The sequence below is a fragment of the Pygocentrus nattereri genome, chromosome 18 (assembly GCF_015220715.1).
Source record: "Pygocentrus nattereri isolate fPygNat1 chromosome 18, fPygNat1.pri, whole genome shotgun sequence".
NCBI lineage: Eukaryota > Metazoa > Chordata > Actinopteri > Characiformes > Serrasalmidae > Pygocentrus > Pygocentrus nattereri.
Window position 1 is genome coordinate 15,627,992 of NC_051228.1, and position 18,011 is coordinate 15,646,002.

Below are 18,011 nucleotides of genomic sequence, written 5' to 3' on the forward strand. Positions count from 1 at the left end.
AGGCTTTCTGAAACAACAGTGCTTCTGGGGTGCTCCACCCTAGCCGACACAAAGGCTACTATGGCACAGAATTTTAAAATTATGGTTATGGGAGGAATATGTCACCACACAGTACATCCCAGCCTACTACATAGCTGCAGACCAGTCAGAATGCCGGTGCTTACCCCTGTCCACCAGTACAAGTGCCTACAATGAACGTGAGCATTGGAACTGGACCATGGAGCAATGGAATGCAATGGAATGAAGTCATCTAGGCCCATGAGACCCCTTCAGGTAGATTTATAGCATTTACCTGAAGAAGTGAAGGCACCAGAATACACTGTGGGAAGATGTTTCAGTGAGTGTAATGTTCTGGGCAATATTTTGCTGAGAAACCCTAGGTCCAGTCATTCATGTGGATTTGACGCATGCTATATACCTAAATATTGTTGCGGACCAGGTACCCCCATCATGGTAATGCTACACTATATTGCCAAAAATATTCCCTCGTCTGTTTTCACGCACATGTGAACTTGAGTGACATCCCATTCTTAGTCTATAGTGTTTAATATGATGTCAGCCCATCCTTTGCAGCCATAAGAGCTTCAACTCTTCTGGGAAGGCTTTCCACAAGGTTTAGGAGTGTGTTATGGGAATTTTTGACCATTCTTCCAGAAGCACATTTGTGAGGTCAGACACTGATGTTGGACGAGAAGGCCTGGCTCTCAGTCTCTGCTCTAATTCATCCCAAAGGTGTTCCGTTGGGTTGAGTTCAGGACTCTTTGCAGGCCAGTCAAGTTCTTTCACACCAAACTCGCTCATCCATGTCTTTATGGACCTTGCTTTGTGCACTGGTCCGTAGCCATGTTGGAATAGGAAGGGGCCATCCCCAAACTGTTCCCACAAAGTTTGGAGCTTGAAATTGTCCAAAATCTCTTGGTCTGCTGAAGCATTAAGAGTTCCTTTCACTGGAACTAAGGGGCCGAGCCCAACTCATGAAAAACAACCCCACGCAATAACCCCACCTCCACCAAACTTTACACTTGGCACAATTCAGTCAGACAAGTATCGTTCTCCTGGCAACCACCAAACTCAGACTTGTGTATCGGATTGCCAGGTGGAGAAGCGTGATTCATTACTCCAGAGGACACATCTCCACTGCTCTAGAGTCCAGTGGTAGCACTTTACACCACTACATTGGACGCTTTGCATTGTGCTTGGTGATGTAAGGCTTGGATGCAGCTGCTCGGCCAAGGAACCCCTTTCCATGAAGCTCTCTACGCTGTTCTTGAGCTAATCTGAAGGCCACATGAAGTTTGGAGTTCTGTAGTATTTGACTCTGCAGAAAGTTGGCCACCTCTGCGCACTATGCGTATCCTTATCCACTGACCCCTCTCTGTCATTTTATACGGCCTACCACTTTGTGGCTGAGCTGCTGTCATTCTCAATCACTCCACTTTGTTATAATTGCACTGACAGTTGACTGTGGAATATTTAGTAGCCAGGCAATTTCACAACTGGACTTGTTGCACAGGTGGCATCCTATCACAGTACCACACTGGGATTCAATGAGCTCCTGAGCTCTTTCTCAAATGTTTGTAGAAGTAGTCTGCATGCCTAGTTGCTTGGTTTTATACACCTGTGGCCATGGAAGTGATTGGAACCCCTGAATACAGTGATTTGGATGGGTGAGTGAATACTTTTGGCAATATAGTGTATTCCCTGAGGAAAGTGGCACATTCATTTTACACAGTTTCCAATATGTTAAAACCAGCACATAAACAGAAATCATGCTCTAAAGTTTGCAAAAAATGCTGTATGTAGGTTTGCTCTCTACAGAGGGTGTGCACTTATTTTCACCTTTGTATACAAATGTATATGTCACTGGGATGCCGTGCCGATATCAACAGAAAATGATGCTGTCTCTCCATATATATTCAGCGGAAATTAATACACTAGACCTCAATCCTTGTAATTATCATTATTATAGATGGTGTAACAGAATTGTCAGTGTTGGTGTTTTCTTCCAAGCACAGCTGTCCAGTGATGTTACATCAGCAGTGCTTTGAAAAGATGCACTTTATGTGTAGTCCTAGCCCTCACCCTATCTTGGTAGCATCATCTGGTGAGACCTGTATAGCAGGTGAAGTCAACTATGACTAAACTGGGGAGAAGTTTGAGCAACAAGAACAAACAATACATAAATAAAATAAAGGAAATAAAGGTTACTGCATTGATTTTTGGCTTGGCTGTATGGTTTTAGGAACTTGTCCTTTAATTGAAGTTGACCCTTTACATCTTGGGTTTTTTTTAAATAAATGTTAACATGATTCTTCACATCGTATTTACAAAAATTATTCTTCAAACATTTATTCATAGAAAATGTTCAATAGGGAATCAAAAGTGGTTATGGTGTCAGTTCGGATAACCCTTTTTGGCATGTTTATTTTTAAGAGTGTACTGCATAGATGCACGTTATACAAACCCATTCCTGGTAGAAAGCACAGAATGGAAAGAGATGGCTTTGGAAGTCTAGAGATGTGGTATTCTGTTTCTGCTGTAGACACTGTGTCTCTGATGTACAAGCCTGCTGATATATACAAAAAGCGCCTGAAAAATTGTGCTGTTGGACGCAGTCTTTATTTTAGGTACTTTTACCTTGCTCTGATTTGGTGTTGATGTCTAATAACACAACAGCCAACATCCATCACATTGTACCTTTTTGCCAGCCATTTGCTTCGTCTGTATCTTTTCCTCTTGCTGATCATAGTCTCAGCTCTTCATCTGCTGTTTGCTTTTTTACTTTTTGTTAAGCAAACTCTGATATGATGTGGTCAGATGGCTGTCCTCTGTTTTCTTCCATATTCATTAGTCTCAAGAGCTGTCCATGGTGCTGCTAGTTTTTCCCCTCTTAGCGCCTTGCACTGGAGTCACAAAAGGTTGTGTTCATTTATCTCATTCATTTATCTTTCACAGGTAATTCTCTGCACAAATAATATAGCATATGGCTTCTTTATGAGTATTGAGGTATAAGTGTTTCTTCTCTTTCACCATGTCTTTTTTTTCTTTTTTGTCACAGTTTACTCAGTTAAACTTGATTAGTTGATTAAAAAAAAATATCAGTTTAAAATAACCTGAATGAGTGAATGAGCAGTGATTCAGTTTCAGTGATGTTGCATATTGCTGTCAAAAAAAGCTACATCTCCATTAGGCCTGGGCAATAATAATTATTAGTTAGCACAATATTTTCTAGTTAAAAATTCTTGAAGTTATTGTTGATTTATATCGGTCAAGAATGTGACATCATTCAATTATAAAACTGTTCTGAAAACTGATTACACCCAAGGCTGTTGTAAAATATGCTATAATACTACACTACAATAGTACTAGTACTATATACTTTAGTTAAAATAAACATAAATGCCATGGCTGGGGTTGGAACACAAGTATTTTTAGTTGCATGGCAGGAGAACCAATTGCCTGTTTATTCAAAATGAAATAAAATAAAATTGACACTTTTTTTTTTAGATAACATTATCTTTGATGTGTTTGTAAATTTCAGCATAATAGTTTAACAACCTGAAAAAAGTGTTTGATTTGCAATTAATTAACCATTAATTAATGAAAAGAACAATAATACTAATCATTAATGCAAATCGTAGTCTAGTACAAAACTTAATGCACATATTTTACATCCCAAAAGATAAAAAATCCAAAACACAGATAGTACTGAAGAATCTCATGCACAGCAACAATTCAGTTTGTTATTTATAATATTAAATGTTATTTCAGAAAAATGATCACAATACACATCATGCTGCTGTCTTAAATGGCTAAGAAGTTTGGTTTATTTCACGTTACTCTTTCTAGTTGAATTTTAACATTATAAACTTTGGTCAGTAGCGAGAGCAGTGCACTCACTGCTTGACCTCAAACTCTGCCTGTGAGCACTTCCATTGACTCACATTCCCCTCAATACTGTCATTTTATTGGCTCCCAGGTGGAATATCTGCATGAATTAAGGCGTTTTATGTCAATGTGTAAATTGAATGCACTTGATTTCATATTTTGGAATCTTTGAAAGGTTAGTATTTTATTATTAATCCATTTTTATTGTTTGGCCTCATTTTAAAATCCTCTACTGGTTACTCAGTAAATTGTTAAAACTGAATAAATTGCGTGCGCCCGCTATCCAATTACTAAATGTCTTACTGTGCGCTGTGAGGATCCTGTCCAATTCTCACATTAATTAATCAGAATTGTATTAATAAGGCAAATCAGAATTGTAGTATGCAGCTGTGTAACTGCAATGTGGTGTTATGTTCATGTCGTGCAGCCTTTCTCTCTTCCCAGGTCTGCTTGGAATGCCTTGACTAGGGCACAGAGGCTAGGGAGGTTTCAGCCTGTCAAAATGACGAGCACTTACATTGTCAGACAGAAATTTATCGGCCCCCATGAAAGGATAAAGGGTCGGTCTGTTCACAGAAGGGATCAATAAAGCTGCTTGGGGGGGCTGAGCTGAAGGCTCACTGGCACTGGGTGCATGAATCTTGTGGCTGTAGTGCAGGCAGATTGGCCTATCAAACTAAGGGCTGTACATTAACAAATACAGCTTTTACCTTAATTGCCACATTGCCTTATACCCATATAGGAAATGAATAACGCACACCACCCCCCCCCCCCCCCCCCCCCCCCAAAAACAATGCTTAAACAAAAAGTATTCACAGATTGCTTCAGAGATATTGTTAAATAATGATTATTACGTAATAATTATTGATGATTTATTCCATATGAAGTAAAAAGCAGTTTTCAAGTGGGCTATTTTCATGAGCACTGTGTTTTTTATTGTATTTTTTGGATTGTTTTCACCACACACTATTCATACAAAGGCCACAGTTTGAGTACGGCACTCTTTTGAATCTGGCCTTTGGAAAGTGTGACATTATTTGAGTCTTTTATTGAAGAAGCTCAATTATTACCAGGCATTTTCAAGTACAGCCTTTCAGCATAAAAGTCAATATCGAATAAATAAACGAATAAACAGCAAGTGACTTCAGGCGGCTTTTGAGAGACTGCGCGGCATCAGAAGGACTGTGTGTTGGTCCCACTGTGGGGCAGCCAGGCATTTTTTCTGCCAGACTGCACTCTGTCAGGAGCAGCTCTGTTCATGTCTGAGTGAAGAATAACATTAGGTTAAGGACAGGAGAACATACCAGACTGGTCACACTGACATGAGCGATTAGGACTTGTTAGGTCTAGGTCACTTCTCATTGCCTTTGGACTCTGCAGTCTTGAGTGAACTGTAGAGATCGGTCACTCATTGACTTTGTGAAAGAGATATTAGGACTAAACATACATCATTTGTTAATCAATGTAATGGGACTGGCCTCAGTGGGAGTGTCACAGAATGTTGCAGTATTCAAATGCACGTTCACAATTATTTCAATTTTTTTTATTTATTTTTTGTGAACTTGCTGACCAATAGCATACATTTGTGTTTTGCATGATTGATTTGTCATTAATTTGTCAATTTAGTGCAGTAGTTTAATGACAGAAATGTCCATATTGAACGACTGGGGTTTTCTATTTAGCCCACTTAGCTGCTTAGGGATGCACCAACATGTGAATTATGGGCAGGTGCCAATATACAGTATGTTTTGAGAACATATAGTTCTGTACTAAATTTTTTAGAAACCTGAGGAAATTTGATGTAAAAAGTTTTCTGGCCAGTAAATGTTTAGTTGCTGGGAAGATCACTAAGATTACAATAAATACAGATAGCATTAATACACAAACAGTTATTTTACATATGTCAGTGTTTTCGTTAAACCATTTCTTATACCATAAACTCTCCTCTTGGTAGCCCAGTATTGTTTGTAGTTAACATCCCTCCAAGAAGTCCAGGAGAGATCTGTAACCAGACTTTGTACTTCAAATTAGCTCACAGAATATTAACTATTTCTTGTTGCTTTTTACTGTAATTATATTTATTCTCTGGTATATAACTGGTGAAATATTGTTTATATGACTGGTAGAAAAACACTTATTGCCAGGATAAATAGTTTTGAACAATATGCTTAAGTTCATAAGACTTTTGCACAGTGCTGTATCTGCTGATACTAATTTATAAACAGTTATAATATTGGGAATAAATCCACATAAACCAGGAATACAGATAAGTAGAACATTTATTTCTGTAGTTAAAAATGATGCAGAATTTATACAATGTAAATATTTCATCACAGTGACCCACCTTGCCTAAATGTTAAGCTCTTCTAGAGTACAATACATACATTGTTATGTATTGGTTTGAAATATTGGTTGAATCTAACCATCTGCCGCATGCAGATGTTTTTTTTTTTTGTAATAATTATCTACCACTTTGGTTCTAACATCATCAGTCAAAGAAACAAAAATCGAGAAGCAGGATTTAAAGATATTTTATCACTCCAGTAAGACGCCTGGTTTGACGTTGTGATATTTTGTCTGTTCCATGCAGTATGTTGTGAGTGATTTGTTTGCTTTTACTGGTGTTATCCAGATCAGGCTTTTTAATTTTTTGTTTTTACTGTCATCTTTGAGTAGATTTGTTCTAAATCACGTTAAAATAAAACAAAAAAATCTTACATAATCATGTAAGCTGTGAAATATAGCTAGTTCAATTGGTTCATGACTCAATTGTTGTACTTCATGGGTCTTGAAACACTGGAAAATAATGTAGAAGCCTACACATTCACTGATAAATTAAATGAGTAACAATTTCCCCTCAGAATGGCTTCTGTAGTGATTGCAATTACAGCATTGCAGCTCTTACAAGAAATCTCATTCTTGCCCAGTAATCCAGCTCTGTGCCTTACTGAATCATCGTTTACTCAGGGCCACATAAATTTATTTAAATACCCTCTGAAAGTCACTGAAGCATTTTCTTGAAGCACATACTAAGCAGATGAAGCTGTGTTGTCACTAGGATGCACTGGTAAGAAATTTCAGGTAAAATAACATCTTGTTAAGGGTGATGCAGATACAGACAATAAAATATTTTACTTTTTAATTTTAAAACATGCTTTAATTGACTTATGAAGTGAGTAAGACAGACTAAAATACTAAAGATGCTAGCTGCCGGTGGAGATCAACACTGCTGTTCAAAAATGTGTATTAAATTTGTCAGTTCAATAGTTGGTAATAATAATAACTTGACACAATATGTAAGTTATGACTAATATATACGTTGTCATATGCAAAACCAAACATTATTAAATAATCTTTAAGTGATCCAATTACAGTAATTTCTTAATCTAAAATAAATATGAGTACCTATTTGATCAGTGATATTTGGTGCTTCTTTAAAATGATAAGGCATTCTGGATACCAGTTTTTTTCATTATAGCTATGAATCTATACAGCTTTCTCAATTATTATGGAATCATCTACAGTTCTGTTCATAGAAGACTGTTTTTAACACACAATCACTTTGTTCATCGCGCTACAGAAACTGTTGTTGAAAGGGACAAACCATGAAATGTACTTTTCTTGTAACTGCGCAGAAGTGCTTTTTGTTCCAGGTCAGAACTCACTCTTTTCCACTGCAGCGCTGCTTGGTCAAAGGTTATTAATGTAGCAAAGCTAGCCAATTCACATAATTTCATATCAGCTAGATTTAATGATTTAACTCTTAAGGTGCAGAGCACTCATTTATGTTAACAGCTGCTTTATTCTAATGAGGTTACTTAGTATGTTATCAGATTTGATATTGGCGATTACTAAAATACGTATATTTGTACTCAGTCTGATAAAAATGGTATTGATGCATCCCCAGTCATTACTTATTATGCCGATAATAATAATTGCATTTTTCCATTTGTTTTTGCGAATAATATCAGCCACTTTATTTATCATTGAAGTCATGCAATGATCAGATCCCAATAGAGCCTTGTCCAGAGCTAATGCTCTAGAGGATCCCATCTGCTCCTCTCCCGTTCAGCATGTCGGCATCAAAAGTAAATAAATAAATAAGTAAATAAATAAATAAATAAAAATAAAAAACAAACCAAAGGCTCTGGCAAAGCAATAGGTTTGTCCTTTTTGGCAGTAATGGTATCGAAGCAGCTTTGTGCTGCCTCCTGAGTGGTTTACCAGGCTGGCTGTTACCTGCAGAGGGAGGGGAAGAGGAGGCTCTTAAACAGCCTTATCAGTGGCTCTGTTTGCAGTAATTAGAGCTGTCCACTCAAGCATCTGTGTGCAAACAACGTCCTTTTACAGAGTCATTAAAAAAACGCATGATGCTTGAGTCATAATTGTCAGGAGATTGCGAATGAATACGTTTAATGGAGCCCGGTTTAGGTAGTTTGTGCGTGTGCGTGCGTGTGTGTGTGTGTGTGTGTGTGTGTGTGTGTGTCTGGAGCGCAAGTGTATTTTGTGTGTGTCTGTGGTTGTTAGAGCACGTGTTTCCTGGCTTTATCACGTACATGTGTATGCATAGAGAATGTGTGGCCTGTCCGAGCTGCCACTGTAAGATAAGGAGGCCTTCCTCCGCAGGCTGAGCTCCACTGTGGCTTAGCGATGGGAGGGAAAATTGCTACTTTGTCATGGTCCATTGCACACTAGAGGGCAGTGTTAGTAGTCTGGTGGCACAGGAAAGCTGATTTCAAGCACTTTTGGTGATGTACTGTCAGCCAACTGTGGATGTTTTTATTTATTTTTTCTTTAAACAGAATCTTCTCTATTTAATGTGTGGGATACTCAGTAAATGTAGAAGACATTCTGTGACTTCTGCAGTACATTCCCAAAGCAGTAAATTAAGAGGATATTCGTCAAGCACAAAGCAGAGGCAATAAGGACCTGACAGCAGGTGTTCTTGTATTTTTAGCTTCAGTAAGTAGTGAGGCTGTAAAAGAATATATCACCTTAAAATACTAAGATAGCTAACAGTGATGAAAGGTACACTCTTAAAAAAAGGTTCCTAAATGGTGCTTGATTTGGATGTATGGAAGAGGAATGTTTAGAAAGAGCTTTTCATTTCGTTCGGTAGTTATGCTATTTAAAAAGGGTTATTCAAAGATTCCTTAACAAAGACAGTGGTTATACAGTACTGTGAGAGCACGCTTCATCACACTGGCCAGTAGGTCCAAAAAAATGGAAATCATATTTAAGACACTTTGCTTTTATCATAGCTTCCATTCTTCCATTCCGTGTTTTAAAATAAATCTGCAACGATGTTTTTCCACACCTCTAAACTCCACTCTTGACATTCTCTCCTTTTTGTGGTCCAAGTAATCCCAAACGCATTTAGTGATGTTGAGGTCTGGGGTGGTCAGTTCATTGTGCTGAGAACACCAGCAGCTAATATGTCTGATTTGCTATTTTCTTTTCTATTTATAAACAACCTTTAAGATCGATGGTGTTTGTTTGGTGGTTTTCTTTCAGCGGAAGGATCAACAGAAATTCGGATTTCTTTCTTAGATTTGAAGCAAGAATGGAGCTTGATTTTCTCCTCTCTCTCAAAGATGAAAACGAAAAGTCTTAGTGGTCTTCCAGAGCTAGCAAGGTTGTGAGGAGTCTCGTTTTCTTTGAATATGCTTTTGAAGTTTGGTTTTGGAAACTCGTGTTTTTTTTACTTATTTTCTTTCTATATTTACCTTCCTTATTCTTTGACCTTTCCCCTTCCTTGTTTAATTGGGTTATATTTATTATTCTCAGAAATCCATTTATGTGGCTGATACTACATGACTGAAGCACAGCTTAGGAAAGTTGTAACACATCAATTTGTAATACATTTCATTAAACGACAAAAACTTTCTTAATGCCACAAACTGATTTTCAGACTCTGGGACACATTTACTTCAAAACAATGGGATCTAACTGCTTACCATGTGGTCATGAGGGACAGGGATACAGTTCTACTTCCTGTTCTAAAATGCAGCTGTGTGGCTAAAATAAGGCTCCACCTATGGACTAAAACTCTTTATGTTTTGGTAGTGACGTGAAAGCGTGGAAATTTTTTTTTTTTTTTTTTTTTGTTTTGTTTTTTGCTTCACTTTAGAAGAAATCAAAAATCTTTTTTTTTAAATACCTTGTTGTTATTGTTTTCACAAGTTGAAATTTATGGGTTAGTGTTTCGAAACAGTAACCTCCCAACAGAAAATACCCTAGAAATGGTTGCTTTTGTATATTGAACTTATTACTGTCTCATTATTACATTATTACTTATTACTGCCCATAATTTTTTTAAATTGGAAGAAGACCCCAATCCATTCATACATTAAAAAAAAAAGTTTTTCTTTTTCAAACCAGTTGCACTTGTTTCTGTGGTACACATTTGCTGATGCTATTGCTAAGTGTATGCTGTATTAATGTATGTGTTCTGGCCATATCCCAAGGTCAATAATTTAACCACCCACACCTCCCTTGTCCCCCCTGCCTCTTCTTATCCAGTTGCATTTGTACTTCCTGTTGCTATGCCCAGTCTCCATGGGAACACTGCAAGGACTTCTGGTTTTCTCCCCAGCCCTGTTGAATTTTCTTCAGAGAAGACAATACATTCTCTGATTTACTTCTCAGTCACTTTGACTCAAAAGCAGCCTCTCTTTTACTTTTGTCAGGTGGATAACATAACTGGATCTGAAGTGGTACTAAAGTATGGTGCTGCATCTTTGCATTACTGTGCAAACATCTTAGGCAAACATGAAAACTGTTTAAAAATATTTGTCTTGGCAGTAAGTTTGGTTCCTAACTTCTAACTTCTAGTTGAAAAATTCTGTCAGCAGCACACCTGATTTAATTTAGTGACTGATTAAAAAGCTGAATACTAGTCTTCTTTGAGGAGAGATGTGGAAATGGTTACACTAAAACAATGGTAGACATAAAATCAAAATGTATTGTTAATTTGTGTGCATTCTAATGAATTTTTGAAGAAATTACTTACTGTCCAGATCAATTTATATATGATTTTCTAAGTAGACTTTTGCACAATACTGCATATGTGTGCATGTATAAATATAACTGTGCATCTAATCCTTTTAAATATACAAGGTCTGAATGTGTGATTATTTTCAAATAGTATTATTGTGGGATGGACGTTCAGTACAATGGTCTATATAACACTAAAAAAGGGTGCAACTTTTGTATTGTTATGTAGTTTATGGTACTGTCTTATTACAGTTTATTGTAAGTCACAGAACCGTTTTGATACTATATCACGCTATTTAGCCCTTTTTTGCTTTAAAATATTGACCTTTAAAATATATGAAGGGTCTTTACATTTTAAGGAGATTCTTCGTACTCACAACCCTCCTTTTTTGAATAAAGTTTTTAAAAAATTGAACTCCTAATAAATCCATATTTCAACTTCAAAAGAAATCAAAGCATAAATACAAAATTATACATACATATGTAAACACTGTGTGTGTGTGTGTGTGTGTGTGTGTGTGTGTGTATATATATATATATATATATACTTGTATCAATATTTGGATTTAATGCCTAGTTGGGTAGTATCGGTATATTGTGTTTATATGATTTGTATTGTTATGACTGATATTCTTATTTTACAACCCAAAGCACTGCTGTCAGTTGTATCAAGGTATAATTATTACCAAACATACTCAGAAACTAACTAAACTTCATATTTTGTTTGAAATACTTTGTGTGTGCAGGATACAGCAGGACAGGAGCGTTACAGGACCATTACGACTGCCTACTACCGCGGTGCCATGGGTTTCATCCTCATGTATGACATCACCAACGAGGAGTCATTTGGAGCCGTTCAGGATTGGTGAGTGTGTATCAGATCAACTCTTAGAACAGTGTAGGAGAAGATGGTGCAAATTCCCCAAACACCACATCTTCCACCAACGTCCATGCTCTTGTGCCTGCCAACTAATCAAAGAGGAATCTGTGTAATTTTTTTTTTTAAACAGTAGGGGATATTTTTCTGTAACAGACTGTGCGTGTGTGTATGTTAGTGTCATTCCTGTGAAAAGGTGCTGTTTTTTATGGAGGTAAGTGAGTCATCGTCCGCTGAGAGCAAAGCTTTCCTTTAGTACAAATGTCAGGAGTCACACTGTGCTAAGAATGACTAAAATGAGCTGTGCTTTCTTCTATTGTGGTAGGGCAAAAAAAAAATGTAAAAGCCATAACTTATTAGCTCTGAATCTGTGTAGGTAAGGGACAGTTTAATGAATTAATGTTGTAACAGATCCATAAAAATAATAAATTAGTGCTCATACAAGATTGAACATTTAGTTAAAATCAGCAGAGTGGAAGCTGAGTGAATGTGTGTGCCTGTAATTTGTGATGCGACACCTTTTATTGCTGACGGATATGACATTTAACCAAATTGAAGGGAAAAAGACAGGAGGTAAAGGTTTTTGAAGGACAGTTGGGCTGTTAATATTTAATGGAATTGATTCTTGAATTTCCCTAAGGATCAGGACCTGTGAGTCAGGCAGCAAGAAAGTAGGTTCTGCACCCAGTTGGACCAGGTCAGTCCTGGTCAGACACCTCATTCTGTTTTGAGGCGGATGAGAGTTTATTGATCCACCCGGTGGGGTGTTTAGCTGAGCTTGGGGTGCAGAAGTTGATTTAATTAGGCAGCAGAGAGGCTAATGAGAGGTCTGACAATAGACTGAGGAAGTGGACAGAGATGGAGGGGGAGGCAGAATAGCTCACCCAGACTCAGACACTGGGGCAAGGTGACCTACTGTAGCATCAAGCTTCTGGGGAATTAATAAAACATCATGTTCTAATATAATAATAAGTTGTAGGTATTTGCTCTGTGTGAGTGCTAATGTGTTACACTGGTCTTCCTTATATAAAGGGCAAAGAAAGTTAGCTATGGCTGACAGAGTAAGAAGGCAAACAAAGGAATCTGTGACCTGTATATATGCAGAAAGGCAGAAAATGCACTTCGAGTTTAATGACATGTAGAGTTTGCTGACTGCTTTTGGCCAAATGATGGTCACCCACCTCACTGAAACAGTTCATGCTGAAAGAGTGCCTGTGAAAAGTAGGGCTCGAATGATATATCAGTAGGCAAATAATATTGGCCTATATTAAGGTTCTGCAAGTCCCCAACTGTTCTGCAAGTCCCCAACTACCTAGTGTAACACTCTTTCTCACTGGTTTTCATTTCTGCACTTGGGTCTGCCTCCCCACCACCCCATAACAGAAAGGTGTGACCATTATTGGCTGGCATGAGCAGCTGTTGCAAGACATAATTCAGCAGTTGACCCTTCTGGTCAGGGCACAGACCAAGGGGGTTCAGCCTCCCAGTACTGCTGCTGCCCCTACCTTAGCTCCCACTCCACCCCCCTTGCTGATCAGAGCCCCATCTGGTCTTATAGCCAATCCAGAGAGGTATGCTGGGGATCCAGAGACCTGTAGAGGGTTTCTGTTGCAGTGCTCTCTGGTGTTTGAGCAGCAACCCTCCAGGTTCCCCACAGAGAGATCTCACGTGGCTTATATGATCTCTTTATTGACCGGTAGGGCTTTGGCTTGGGCCACCTCACTGTGGGAGTAGAACTCTCCTGACGGTTTCGTCAAAGCCATGTTGGCGACCTTTCATAACCCCATCGGAGGAAGGGAGACTGTGCCCCGCCTCCTGGCCTTCTCTCAATCGGTGGCAGATTATGCCATCAATTTCCTTGTTGGCATGGGGGCTGTACTCTCCCACACCTAGGTCCAGCCAAGAAGCTCCACCCGTTTGCGTTGTCCCACTGTCTTACCCAAGATGAACACAACTACAATGTCGGAGACAGAACTTCTGGCCGTGAAGTTTGCCTTGGAGGAATGGAGGCACTGGCTTGAGGGGTCTAAACATCCCTTTGTGGTCTGAACACAAGAACCTGGCCTATATACAACAGGCGAAGTGGCTCAACCCTCGCCAAGCCCGATGGGCACTGTTCTTTAGCTGCTTTGACTTCCTGCTGTCTTATAGGCCAGACTCTAAGAACACCAAGCCAGATACCCTGTCCAGACAGTGGGTGCCTCCAGGGCCTGAACCTTCCCTGGAACATATTATTCCTGCTTCTTGGATCTTGGCCCCTTCCTTTGGGTGCTCGAGACTGCCATCAGGGAGGCCCTACGGCAGGAGCCAGATCCTGGAGGGGGTCCCCCTGGTAAGCTTTATGTGTCTGCAGCTGTGCGGCAACAGGTGCTACTATGGGGGCACGCCTCCCCATTTTCAGGTCAAGGCACCCAGGGTCACGGGCCCCTATATTTCTTCCACCAGCTGCCCATCCCTGCGTGTCCATGGTCTCACATCTGCCTGGATCTTCACAGGCCTACCTCCCTCCAAGGGCAACACTGTCATCCTGGTCCTCGTGGACCGCTTCTCCAAGGTATGCAAGTTTGTGGCACTGCCCAAGCTTCCATCTGCCAAGGATACAGCAGAGCTATTGTTACAGCATGTGGTTAAGATTCACGGGATGCTTAGTGATCTGGTGTCTGACCTGGGTCCCCAGTTCGCTAGCCATTTTTGGAAGGCCTTCTACCAGCTCATGGGAGCCTCTGTGAGTCTCTGCTCCAGCTTCCACCCAGACTCCTATGGCCAGACTGAGAGGGTCAACCAAGACCTTGCCTGGACTCTGCGGTGCTCGACCTCCGTGGAGTATCTACCCTGGGCCTCTAACACTCTCAGGTATTCGTCCCTGGGCATGTCACCCTTTGAATGCCAGTTTCGGTTTCCTCCGCCCATGTTCACTGAGCAGGGGTTGGGGTTCCTGCTGCAGAGGGCATGGTGGAAGGCCTGTGGTTCCCTCCTGACCACCACCAGGCCAGAAAGCAGGTGGCCGACCACAAGAGGCGTCTGGCACCCACCATTCTGCCAGGCCAGCGGGTCTGGCTCTCCACCAAAGATCTCCCGCTCCATTTGGAGTCTAAAAAGCTGGCACCTACCAGTAGCCTACCAGCTATGCCTTCTGCCCTTCATGCGGATCCACTCCACCGGTGATGTGTTGCGCCTCAGGTCGTTCCTTTGTGGCACTCAGCCCCCAGCATTGCGTCTTGTTTCTAGCTCTCCAGCATACATGGTCCGTTGCCTCCTAGACTCCCGTGGTGTGCGGGGTGGCCTCCAGTATTTGGTAGACTTGGAGGGCTATGGGCCTGAGGAGCGGTCTTGGGTTCCTGCATGCCATATCTTGACCCAGAACTAGGGAGTTTCCAACGGGTGCGCGCTGCTGGCCTGGGGACTTCTGGGGCCGCCCATAGGAGGAGGGTACTGTAAGGGTTCAGCCTGCACCACCAGTTGCCAGCAGAGAGTGACGGCGGCAAGGAGCCATAAGTTCAGGGAACTCCGATTCACAGAAGCCTTCAGGCTGATTACATCCAACCCGACACACCTGCGGGCTCCTCTACTTAAGGTTGTGGCAAACGGTAGCTCTCTGTCACACTTTTGTAGAAGGGTGACCGGTACGGTACGCAACCCACGTGGGCATTTGAACAAAAAGCAAAAAAAAATGGAAAAGAAAAGACAAGAAAAGAAAAAAAGAAAATGCCCCAAAACTACAGAAAATGCAAAAAGAAGCTTAAGCTACAAACTGGTTCAAGCTGTAGAAAAAGGTGTTTGCTCCACCAAGAGCAAACAACTGAAACATAAAGTCTACCTTCCCTTCATACTTACAGGGGCAGTGAATTTTGTTTTCTTTCTTTTATTCTTTTATTTCACCTTCTTAGTTCAGCCTTTGTTTGAGCACACTGCTTTCAGCGATTTTATTTGCCGTTACCCATTGTCACCTGTGTGGTAACTCCATGATCAGTACATCGGTGGTTGGAGCCTTGCTCTGGGTCACCTCAACTGCATCATTCCAAACTCACATTTCATTTTGTTAACAATGTTGACATGTTTCTCACTGGTTTTCATTTCTGCACTTGGGTCCACCTCCCCGCTGTCCCGTAACACCTAGGGCCTAATGCATGCACATGGAAGCCAAACACACGTATTTAAACATTAGGTGGAAAAAACAAACTGAAAATAGAGCCTATAAGGACTCCTTTTCAGACTCTTACTCACCAATCAAAGTTCTCTCTCCAAAGTTCTCCCTCCCACTGACTCAGAGAGGCTTAGGTTTGAAAGTGTCCTAGCTTTTCCCCAGGTTGGTCCCAGCTATCTAGAATCAGAAGAGGAGCCTTAAGGCTGGCCAGAACAGTATTTTACAGGTTTTAAAAAGTAAATATTGTTTTTAAGGATGGTCTTCCAAACGAATACCACAATAGAAGGCCACCCAAAAAAAAAACATATTTATGTTTCATAGTTATTTTTGTTATTTTAAGTATTGTCATTTATTTTTAGATAGATTTTTTTTTTTTAAGGTAAAATATGTCAGTTTTTGATTTGCAATAATTTTACCAAGGACTTTGCATTGAACATTAGAGAGGCTGAAAAGATCTAGGGGGCAGATTTGATAATGGCAACATCTACAAAGTTGTAGATTTATTGTCGCCGTCTGGAAGCAATATCATCACAAGAACGAAGACTAAGATCACTGCACAATGCAAAGAGTCGGCTGGAGTAAAGCATACTGCAACTGGATTCTGGATCATGGTGAATGGACCAACAAAAATGCTCAAGAAATACTTGACTTCAACATAAATATTGATGTCAAATCACCTTTGTCCCCATTGGTTTAATATTTGGAAACATATCTTGTTAGCTGTTAGCAAGAGGAGCAGTGGAGTAATGTTAAATACATAAGCTAATGTTAAGCAATTTAGTCATCTCGTTTAGGTTAGGACTCCACTGACGTTCCTCCACACAAAACTTGTCAAAGCATGTCTTTATGGATCTTGTTTTGTGCACAGCACCACATTCATGCTGGAACAGGAAAAAGTCCTCCCCAAAATGTTGCCACATGGTTGCAAGCATACGGTTGTCTAAAATGTAGCATTAAGATTATTCTTCACTGGAACTAAGGGGCCGAGCCCAAACTCTTACAAACCTAGGACCATACCTCCTCCACCAAACTTTATAACACTTTACACCTCTCCAGCCCAAAACACTTGACATTGTGTGTAGTATGACACATCTAACAAAGGAAAGGAAACCTCTTATATATTTATATAGTGATAGAAAACATGGTAGCTGTGGGTCAGTGTGCTGAAATTAATAAAATGATTTTACTGTTGCCAGTGGGGACATGCATGCAGTGCAACTCTGCTGTTGCCAGAAAACTGACACTTTGAACATGACAATTAAATCAGCCAAATGTGCTTGTAAAGCACTGTTCAACCAGAACGCTCATTTTTGCCAATATTCAATATCAGCTGACATTTTTGTCCTTTAAAATTGGTATCGGTATCGTATCAGTCATATCCTGAACAAAATCCTGTGTCAGTCTGACCTGCTGTATGTGAGTAAAGGTTGGGTTTTCTGTATGCTTTGTGGTGAAGGGGCTGGGCTCCTATCACACCCACACCAGCTGTCTGCTCTCTGCCAGCTCCGCTGTTGCTATGGCACCGATTATTGGAGCGAACAGCCTTTTTAAAGCAAGACCCGAGGAAGCTGTGTGCATTATATTCTCTCTGTGTGTGTGTGTGTGTGTGTGTGTGTGTGTGTGTTGAGCCCAGTAACAGTGTAAGGTCTTTCATGAAGTGTGTCTCCTTATGTGCAAATCTTACAGGGTTTGGCATTATCATTATTTAGGTTCTGGTGCATAATGTAGTGCAAATAGAATTTCACACGCAGACACTGTTGTTTTCGTATCCAGGTCGACCCAGATAAAGACGTACTCCTGGGACAATGCGCAAGTCATCCTGGCCGGCAATAAGTGCGATATGGAGGAGGAGAGGGTTGTGTCTGTGGAGAGTGGCAGACTGCTGGCTGAACAGCTGGGTAAGTCCTTTCCCTCTGCTGCAGCTGTGCTTCTTTCTCCAGGGCACCAATCAGCTGTGTCCATCTGACAGAGGGAACTAGTCATCAGGGATGCTCTGGGCCAATCAGCTGTAACTCTCTGACCTAGAGCGTACTTTATTCCCAGTGCACTGGAATTTAGTAAATCAGAAGCAATATACAGTTGTAGCAATGTATTTCCTGATTTAGC

The 18,011-nt window shown here is 40.4% G+C and overlaps 1 protein-coding gene across 1 annotated transcript in view; it reads left to right on the forward strand.

Moving 5' to 3' along the window:
* Positions 1-18,011, forward strand: part of LOC108425194 (ras-related protein Rab-3C-like) — a 34,378-nt gene that overhangs the window by 10,266 nt on the left and 6,101 nt on the right. The window contains exons 3-4 of the mRNA XM_017693674.2: positions 11,631-11,749; positions 17,679-17,803. Of these exons, the coding sequence (XP_017549163.1) occupies positions 11,631-11,749; positions 17,679-17,803 (244 nt within the window). The remainder of the gene's footprint in view (positions 1-11,630; positions 11,750-17,678; positions 17,804-18,011) is intronic.